Source organism: Microcaecilia unicolor, chromosome 7, assembly GCF_901765095.1.
Source record: "Microcaecilia unicolor chromosome 7, aMicUni1.1, whole genome shotgun sequence".
Classification (NCBI taxonomy): Eukaryota; Metazoa; Chordata; class Amphibia; order Gymnophiona; family Siphonopidae; genus Microcaecilia; species Microcaecilia unicolor.
This window is the reverse complement of record NC_044037.1, coordinates 32,412,701-32,422,482: the sequence shown is the minus strand read 5'-3', so window position 1 is coordinate 32,422,482 and position 9,782 is coordinate 32,412,701. Positions and strand designations below refer to the sequence as shown.

The window sequence follows — 9,782 nt, the reverse complement described above, 5'->3', positions numbered from 1 at the left end:
AGATGAGAGCAGAAAGGTACTGAGGAGCTGCGGAGTGGATGCACTTGTAGGTCAAAAGGAGAAGTTTGAACCGTATGCGGAAGCGGATAGGGAGCCAGTGAAGCGACTTGAGGAGAGGGCTAACGTGAGTATAGCGATTCTGGCGGAATATAAGATGCGCAGCAGAGTTTTGGACAGATTGAAGAGGAGATAGATGGCTGAGCGGGAGACCAGCGAGAAGCAAATTGCAGTAGTCTAGGCGAGAGGTGATAAGGGTGTGGGTAAGGAGTTTGGTAGCGTCCTTGGAGAGGAATACGGTGGTACAAATGGGTAAACACATCAGTTAGGGTCTGTATGTACTGGACTATATTGTAGGAGACATATGTTAGCTAACCCATTTGCTTTATTTCTATTTATTTTCCTGCAATCACATTCCTGATCATTGACTCTTGGACCTCCACATTTGTGGGCTATACAACCCTGCAGTTCACTATGGTTATGTTTCTTTGATATTGATTACTGATTATTTATAATGATGATATTTCTTGCTGTGACATGCTTTTTCCTTTGTCAATTATTCTTCATTTTCATTTGTTATTAACAATAAAATTAAAAAAGAAAGCTCAGGTAAAAGATATGCAGTATCAGCTTTATAATTAGGTGGACTAGACATGTGCCTAGGGTGGCATAAATCTGGGGACAGCACCAGAAGGCCTTGCACATAAGTTCAGAGAGTGCAGGACATGGCAGGCCTTGAGCACATACATCTGTTCAAGGCCTGCGGTTAACACTCAGTCTCACTTAGCTTTAGGGCTGGCCTACTGGAAGTCTGTGGCAGTGGCAACAACAGTGACTGAACAAGCGGGAACAGAAGAGAGATGCTGGATATCTGGGGAGGGATAATGGCCACTTGGAGTGGGGAATAAAGGAGAGGAGAGGCTGGACACCTGAGGGCATAAGTAATGAGTGATGCTGGCTACTTGGGGGAGGTGGGTGTAGGCAAGATGCTAGACAACAAGAGGGTAAGAAGAGAAAATGGTGGACAGGAGAGGCTGGGGCATTACTACTTATCATTTCCATAGCGCTACAAGGCATACGCAGCGCTGCACACCATACACAAAAAAAAGACAGTCCCTGCTCAAAGAGCTTACAATCTAGATAAGACATGAGACAGACAGAACAATTAAGGGTAGGGGAATAAAGAGGTGAGGATAAAGGATAGGGCAATAAGTGAGGGTACTGAGTAAGAGAGTCATGGTTAGGAGTCGAAAGCAGTAGCATTCAGCTGAATGTTCAGTTTACCTAATACTAGAGCATCAAAAACGGACTGGCCCTGATGGGGAACTGGTGTTGGCTGTTAGGCTGAGTATGTGAATTCATATACTCACGTATTCAAAGTAGAATTGCTGAGTATGTGAACTCATACATTCATCTATCCAAAGTAGAAGAACTGCAATTTGGCATACCGACAATTTTTAGCCATCATTTTAAATCTTCATATTTTGCATAGCAATAAACTTTTGATAAGCTAACATTTAATATATTTATCATAACCACATTCAGGGCAGACAGTGGATCCGAAATTGTACAGCTGTGGCCAGCTGCTAACTAAATTCACCTATTACATCGTTGACATACATGCTGCATGCATTCAGGATCAATGAAAAGCAACACTGACTAGAACAGGTTCAAACTACATCCACGTGCTATTAAAAGGAGCAACCAGAAACGCAGACAACTCACTCAATGAAACATCTCACCTCCTCATTCCAATACCCCCCCCCCAAAAAAAAAAACACCTGTTCTCTCCTCCTTAAGCACGTTTCAGCTCCAGAAAAATAAAACTCAGCAAATGGTGACCGTCCTCCCAAGCTATGCTTTCACACTTCTTTCCGTTCATCATCAACTTCATCACTTACCCCTCCACTATATTCATAACAGACGCAGCACACACCCCCTAGCGGCCAACTAGATGATCAACACCTCCCACCCAATGAGACTATGCGGAGGCTGTTTTAAACGACGGCAGCCGGCAACCAATCACAGCGCTTTCCGGCGACAGTGAGGCGGCGCGAGGCTGAGCCCAGGGCGCGTGTGTGCGTACGTACACATCGAAGAGCCAGGCGCCGTGTGTTCTGTGCTTCCTTCCCGCACTATAGTGAACAATACAGGTACGTTCAGTGGACCGATTCCCTCTCTTTCTTCGCGTCGCGCAGGTTGGCCGATTTCGCCAATTTGCGCCTCTCCTTCACTGCACCACTGCCCTTCCGCCGTTGGTCTCCTTGTGCTTCTTTTGCCGTCGTTCTTTGCCGCGCCCTAGCATGTACCGTCAAACTTTTTCTGTCTTCGTGTATATATGTATGCCGATATATATTTTTTTGTTCTTGGCGCGCCCCGTGACATAAATACTTTGGCCCCGCAGAGCGACTTACAGTGATGGGACTTTGCTCGGATCTTACCTTCCGAGTTGCAGCCGCGCCGTGTTATAGATGTCTCGTTATTTGTTATGCAGCGCGCGAGTGAACCGTTCGACTTGAAAAAAAAAATTGTATCTGTGGGATGCATAAAACTGTATTCGCTCTCCCCTCACCCCTTGTTTTATGTGTAACTTTTTTTTTTTTCCTCCTCCCCCTCCCCCTTTCCCCGCTTCTTCTGCCAGTGGCGAGTGTGAGCTCTGAAGTTGGGGGCTGTTTTTCTTGTTGCTGGCTCGGAGAAGCGGCTGCACGGAGTGCTGGGTATTCCCGGCACGCGAGAGAAGCGCGCGGGGTAATATGAAAAAAATAGTAATACGACCAATAACTCAGGTCATCGAGTGGAGGCCGCTGCCTGGCCCGGGTATCCTGTGCGATTTCCGCGCGCGCCTTAATTCTGCTTGAGCATCAAGGCCGTCTCTGGACGGCGGGGCCGCTTTGCTAATGCCCCGGTGTGGTGGGCAGCTGGTGGTGGTGCAGTCGTAACCTGTGCTGCCCCCCCCCCCCCCGTTTTGGGGAGGGAGGGGGCTCCCTACTTTTTTTTCCTCGTGCGGCAGCGGCGTGACCATAAAGTACCACATTTTACAATATTCCCCCCCCCCCCCCAAACACCTTTGGTTTGCCCCCATTTTTTTTCTCTCAATGCCGACGACAGCGCACCTCTTGTATTTGCCCCCCCACCCCCACAGAGCGGCTGAGAACGGCACTGCCTGTCATGGCCGAGCACGAGCCTTTGTTACTGAGCCACTGCGCTAAGGAGGAGGCGGGGGAGGGGTAGGGGGGGCGCCCTGAAACGTGTCTCTAGCTTCACCATAACGCCCGGTGCGACGGACCCGGCCTTGGGGTGTATTTCTGTTTTGGTGGTTTGGTTGGTGGGGGCGCGGGGGGCATTAGGGTTGCAGCAGAGTGCAGGGGAATGAGCGTGAGGGAGGGAGGGAGGGGGGTGTGCGCGCGCGCGCGTGTGGCTTTGTTAGGTATTGCACCGCCTGGGCGCCGCGCTCTGCACAGAGAAGCCATTTTAGTGAATGGGAGGGCTATGGCAGAGAAGAGCAACGCTTCTCTATATACTCAATAGCGAGCCTATATACTTTACTGAAGCCTTTCGCTCGACGGCCAAAGCGTTGGAGACGTCGCCTCCCGCCTCTCTCCTTTTCCCGGGCCCCCCACACCGAAAGCCTTTTTAGAGGGGACGATTTGAGGGGCAGTTTCTTTCATGAGGAAGCATTTCACAAAATGGAAGATGAATTATTGGTGTCTTGGTGACCTGTCGTCTTTAGCGGAGTGAGGCAGCGGCTCTTCATTTTGCAGCCTCGTGTGTGGCGCGTTGTGCTCTCTAGCCCGAGACGCTCTTTTATACGTGCGCTGACTGCGCTGAAAGGCTGCCCGGCTTTTAGAGTGCGAACTTTTATTTTTCAAAGGTAATTTTTTATGATGACCTTGGGTGTGGAGAAAGGAAAAAGATGGCGGGAAGCTGAGAAGAAAAGAACATCCGTGCTGTTTAAAAAAAAAAAAAATCGGGAACCTTCATAAGTTTAACAACTGAGCATCATTATACATTCGCTCTGGCTGATTTGAGTGTTTGCTATTTTATATATTGCTTTACCTCAGCAGAAAGTACGGCTCTGATCTGGAGGCTTATTTTAGATACAATAAAATTACGACTTGCTGAAATAACTTATTGTGGGTGGTCTGCATTTATGCGAAAGATGTCTATAATGTGAACTAGGAGGATTTAAACTTAAAACACTTCTAGTGTAATTGACAGTGGAAAATATGGTTTTGGGTTTGTTAGTTACTGCAGTAATTAGCTGCATAAGGATGACTGGCACTTTACATGAACAGGCAGAGACCAAGTTTACTAAAATGCCACCGAATTTTTTTTATTTTATTTTTTAATTCGGCACAGAGTAGCAGCACAGGCACCTTGAAGATTATTAAATGAGAGCGTATAGTTCTGTCCTCAATGCCAACTCAACTTTTCCTAAGAGTGAGTTGCAGCAACTGTACTAATCTAGACAAAAAATGAATCCTCTTTAAGGTGCTGTAGCACCACAATAGCCAATTGTATATGCTTGTGAGCGTTCATGAGTATTTTGCTAACACCTGGGGCCTTTTTACTAAGGTGCACTAGCATTTTTGTGTTAAATGCAGACACCCCCTCTATATTCCTATGGGTGTTTGAGTATTTAGAGCCAGCTGACTTTTAGCATGAGCTAAAAATGCTAGCACACCTTAGTAAAAGACCTGCCAGGTGTTCTGCAAACATAAATGGCCAATTGCATGTGTTAAGTATGTAGATGCTAGGATGCCACTTTGGTTAAAAATAGCACTTAACTAACTTGAGGTGTATTTTCAAAGCACTTTTAGGCTGTAATTACAAAGTTCCATAATAACTTATGGAACTGTCTAAATGCTTTGAAAATGAGTAGCATAGTGGTGTAGCATAGGTGGAACATAGGTAGGGCTTCCACTTACCGTGTAACGGAATCCTGTAGCACTTAAATGCTTTCACTTATACCAGCTCTATAGTTGATATGTGATCATGCTTAAATTTTAAGTGTATAAATACCCAGTTAGGCTAGAATTTTATAAAGGAAAATAGGCCCCTACCTTCCTTTTACAGAATAGGCTCCTAAAGCACATACTATGGTCACCTAAGTTTAGGTACCCTGTTCTAGAATTGCCCCCAAAATGTGACCACTGACAGTTACAGGTGAGTATTGAGCTCAAGGGCAATTACACAAGCTTTAAACATTGTGGATTTTTTTTTATTATTCTTTAAAGAAACAAGATGGCTAAAGGTGACCCAAAGAAGCCCAAAGGCAAAATGTCTGCCTATGCCTACTTTGTGCAGACCTGCCGTGAAGAACACAAGAAGAAAAATCCTGAAATTCCAGTGAATTTTGCAGAATTCTCCAAGAAGTGTTCAGAGAGATGGAAGGTATTCCTTGTTTTTAAAATAATTTTATGGTCTTTGGTATAGTCATGTATGTTGGCAGAGTTTGGTCATATACTTAAATATTTCTTCAATGTATTATGATCATGACTATATTCTACTTCTGTTTTCATAATTTGATTTGTACATTCGGCATTTAGAATGAGGATTAAAAGTACTAAACCTTTTTAAGCTATTGTACTAGCATTGCATTACACATCAGAGTATGTCCATGTGCCATTTGAAGTATGGATTGAATTAAATGTCATGTTTATAACTACAAAATAATGGTTTGCAGTTGAATTTACATCTGGTGTGGTGGTTTTTTTTTTTTATATCAGATAATGTCTGCTAAGGAGAAGTCCAAATTTGAAGATCTCGCAAAGGCTGATAAAGTGCGGTATGATAGAGAAATGAAAGATTATGGACCAGTTAAAGGTGGTAAGAAAAAGAAGGATCCCAATGCTCCAAAGAGGCCCCCGTAAGTAAACCAACACCCCCCCCCCCCCCCAAAAAAAAAAAAATACTTGTGTGTGTGTGTATATATATATATATATATATATATATATACTGACCATTATAATAAATACAGTAACTGTCCATCTGTGGGTGGGTGTGGGTTTTTTTTTTTTTTTTTTTAAACAGTCCATTTCTGGGTAACTTGTTTGTAGTTCAGTTTAGCTGTGTATACCTGAGGTACTATCTAGATAAGCATTCATTGGATAGGTAAACATTTTTTGTTGAAAAGAAATGGACCCAAAAATGTCCCAACACTGGGTATTTGGGCTTTTACTGTGTCTGTTTTTCTGCCCCCCCACCAGGTCTGGTTTCTTCTTGTTCTGTTCTGAATTTCGTCCTAAAATCAAATCCACAAATCCTGGCATATCTATTGGAGATGTGGCCAAGAAACTTGGTGAAATGTGGAACAATCTTAGTGATGGTGAAAAGCAGCCATATAATAACAAAGCAGCTAAGCTGAAGGAAAAATATGAAAAGGTGAGCATGAATTGTGGCAAGCCTAGATTTGCCACAACTTGAGGGGCAAGACTTTTGTTTTGGCTAATATGTGAAGGATATATTGGGCATATACAACTGTCTGTAGGTAGGGGGGAGCTTAGATGGTCTCTAGTCCTGTTCTAGCCATATTTTACTTACCTGTAACTGATCACACAATTTTATGCTCGAAATACTGTGGGGGGGTAATTCTCTACAGGTCTTCTAAAGTGCCAGAATGATGTGCATTAAGTGTGAATTCTGCATCAGCAATAATGTGCATAATTGCTGTCCTAGGATACTAGCTTAACTTGAGTGCAGTAAGTGTTAGGTATGCCTCTCCCAGGTCCACACCTCCTTGCATATGGAGTTGGTGTGCACAATTTGTAGAATGCTGACTTAAGGGCAGTTATGTGCAACTGCTTGTCAGTGCCAATGTGCAGCTAAGTTATGCACGCAACTGATGCTATTTTCTAACTTTGCATGCAAGTTATAGAATTCAGGGGTATGCCCAAGTTTTGGACATTATAGAAACTGCTTTTCCTATGGTCTCATCTCTATCCTGACACCTTAAAGTAAAAAAAATGCTTGCATTTCCATGGCTATGCAGCATCTAAAAGGGACAGTGTGCATTTTTGTACAGAGAAGGTGGAGATGTTGTAGGCATACACTATCTGCATGTATGCCCCTATCAATACAGGTATAAGTTATCACTACCAGTTAACTATGGATTGTTGCTTATGAGTAGTGTGACAATCCATTACTGCTGGTTTGCATATTACCTTTTTAATAGATCTCATTAATGGTTTTCTGGTACCTTGATGCACATAAGCACTTTTTTTTTTTTTTGTAGTGTTATAGCCAACATCTTTGAATCCTCTTTTTCTGCACATGTCGAAAAAAAACTGGTAAAGCCTGTTTGTTTTTGTTTTTTTTTTTTGTTTTTTTGTTCTCTATTACAATGTCTTAGCTATACTCATCTCCTCATGCGTAGACTACTGCAACCTGCTTCTCACAGGTTTCCCACTAAGCTGGTTCCCTATCTGTTTCCACATACAGTTGAAACTCCTCTTATTGACTTAAAAGTGCATCACTCTTTAGCTCCTCAGTATCTCTCCTTACACTCCTTCCCAGGAACTCCATTCATTGGGTAAATCCCTTATCTGTACCCTTCTCCATGGCCAACTCCAGGTTCCTTTTATCTTGCTGTACCATATGCCTGGAAATAGACTTCTGAGTCAGTGCATCAAGCTCCCTCTCTGACTGTCTTCAAATCTATGTTCACTTATTCAGTACCCATGTCTTGTTTTATTATTCCCACCTTAAGTAATTCCTTTATCCCTTATTTGCCCTGTTTGTCTTGATTAGATTGTAAAATCTGTTGAGCAGGGACTTTTACCTGTTTAGTGTACAGTGCTATAGAAATAAGTAATAGTAACATATTTAGGGCCTATAATTGAAGGAATCTGGAATGGGGTGCCCCAGTGCATGGCTCCCAGCCAAGGGCTATTAGAACAGAGTTAAAATGGGATATAAAATAAACTGGCTTCTAGAATAGTAGTTGCAAAACAACAGTGGTGGCATTGGCTAGCCTTCTGGTTAGCACTCCAAAAGAATGGAAAGTGGTTTGTGCAGAAAATATTGGGGCAGTCAAATAAGTTTTTCTCATGTTTTTTATAGGATTATATTTTGACTCAACAGATCTGTATCCTGTGCATGTGTAACTTCACCCAGTGCAGAATTCTTGGTTGGCTTTTGTTTTTAAAAAAATTTGCCTTACTTAAAACGTTAAATTTGCTGGGTTTGGATATGTAGTATTGCTATTAACAGCTTGATTTTTCTTTGATACTTGCAGGATGTTGCAGACTACAAGTCAAAAGGAAAAATGGATGGTGCAAAAGGTGCTCCTAAAGCAGCTCGGAAAAAGATGGAGGATGAAGAGGAGGATGACGAAGAAGAGGAGGAAGAAGAGGACGAGGAAGAGGATGATGATGAATAAAACTGTATATTTGTTTCTATGTGGATACCATAGAGTAGGGGAAACAAAAATGAGCCATCTCACTTGAGTTGGTGTCAGCTGCCTTTATTGGATTTGACAGAATTGGAAAATATCAAATGTAGTTTCTAAAATGCTCACGGAGTTGTAACTGGTTTACATTATGTGGCCATGGGTGTACTGAGCATCCTGAAACTGTATTAAAGCTGTATATATTTCCAAACAATTTTTAAGGAAAGGCGCTCATTCTCCTCACTCTGTGCACTTTGCTGTTGGTGTAACAAAGCATTTAAAAATGTTTCAAGCATCTTTTTTTTTTAATTTGTAAGGTGTTAACTATATGGTTCTTGGCTAGAAAATCCTGGGTTATAAACTGTACATATCTATAGTCTGTAAAAAGTAGACAAATTCTTGTAGTACATGCTTTTAGCATTGTAGTGCCTTAAGGAGGGAAATCTTGGAAGATGGTACCTCCCATACGGTGCTATCATGACCCAGAGCATGCACTGTGAGGGTAGATCTATTTACACTACAGTGGGTGTCCATTTAGCTTGAAGTTGTCTTTCTGTATATAGTGAAATAGCGTTTTGCTGCCATTCTTAGTTTTATGGAAGGGGTTAAACTGGCATGAGAAACATGGATCGTTTTAGCTAAATTGGGTTTCAACTAAAACTAATCCCCATTCTCAAGTGAAGAGGAAGTGCAGCAATTAAAAGTTCAGAGATTCTGTATTTAAACTTGCAATTTTTTTTTCTATGTTTAGAATGCTGAAATGTTTTTGAATCAAAATAAACAGTATTATGTTTTTAAGTGGTTTCTTGAATATTCTAAATCTTTCATGGGCTTGTACTGAAATGTAGCTTAACATCCTAATCACAAAGTAGGATGTCATATGACTGGATTGTGATGATTCTATGTTTGTGCTGAATGTTAAATGAATGGTCATTATTTTAGATGTATTAGTGATGTGAGTTTACTTGTGGTTTTGTAAGGTAACATCAGTAGACTGTGCTTCCTGCAGCTTCATTTAACTTAGAAAAAGTGGACTTTCTGTTAAACTTACTGCGTTTAATTTGGTTTTGGAAGGAATTATCCTGGCTTGTTTGTGCCTCAGCCCTGGTCATTTTGCCTTGAGGTTCCTGTAATGTCTCCAAGGCATGGACTGTGCCTCTCGAATTACTATTTTTCTAAGTTGGGGGGGATGACAAATACCAGTCTCAAATTCTCATCTGTATTAGGAGTCTTGGTTTTCTGGATCAAAGGACTTCCTAAATCGGGGCTGATACAGGATGCTGATGTTCCCAGTGCGTGAGGAAACCTATAGTTTAGGAGATGCAAAAAGAGAGAAGAATAGGGATGTACTCATATTCTGACTTTTTTTAGTTTTTTGTAAAGCCTGTGGAAATAG

The 9,782-nt window shown here is 42.2% G+C and overlaps 1 protein-coding gene across 2 annotated transcripts; it reads left to right on the top strand.

Moving 5' to 3' along the window:
• The first annotated feature begins 2,041 nt into the window (after positions 1-2,041).
• On the top strand, positions 2,042-9,184 carry HMGB3 (high mobility group box 3). Of its 2 annotated transcripts, none has more exons than XM_030209197.1 (5): positions 2,042-2,150; positions 5,235-5,391; positions 5,727-5,866; positions 6,207-6,381; positions 8,234-9,184. In XM_030209197.1, the coding sequence occupies exons 2-5, from the start codon at positions 5,242-5,244 to the stop codon at positions 8,375-8,377; spliced, it is 609 nt and encodes a 202-aa protein (XP_030065057.1). In that variant the 5' UTR covers positions 2,042-2,150; positions 5,235-5,241; the 3' UTR covers positions 8,378-9,184. The 2 variants fall into 2 exon arrangements, with proteins under 2 accessions (XP_030065057.1, XP_030065056.1); XM_030209196.1 differs by lacking the exon at positions 2,042-2,150 and adding an exon at positions 3,478-3,868.
• Positions 9,185-9,782: the final 598 nt, after the last annotated feature.

What these genes read in the sequence shown, in the direction of transcription:
- HMGB3 (XM_030209197.1), top strand. Translation starts at nt 5,242, where the DNA reads ATGGCTAAAGGTGACCCAAAGAAGCCCAAAGGCAAAATGTCTGCCTAT. An exon ending in AGTGTTCAGAGAGATGGAAG is followed by an intron (nt 5,392 to 5,726) that starts GTATTCCTTGTT and finishes TTTTTATATCAG; the next exon opens with ATAATGTCTGCTAAGGAGAA. An exon ending in TGAAGGAAAAATATGAAAAG is followed by an intron (nt 6,382 to 8,233) that starts GTGAGCATGAAT and finishes TGATACTTGCAG; the next exon opens with GATGTTGCAGACTACAAGTC.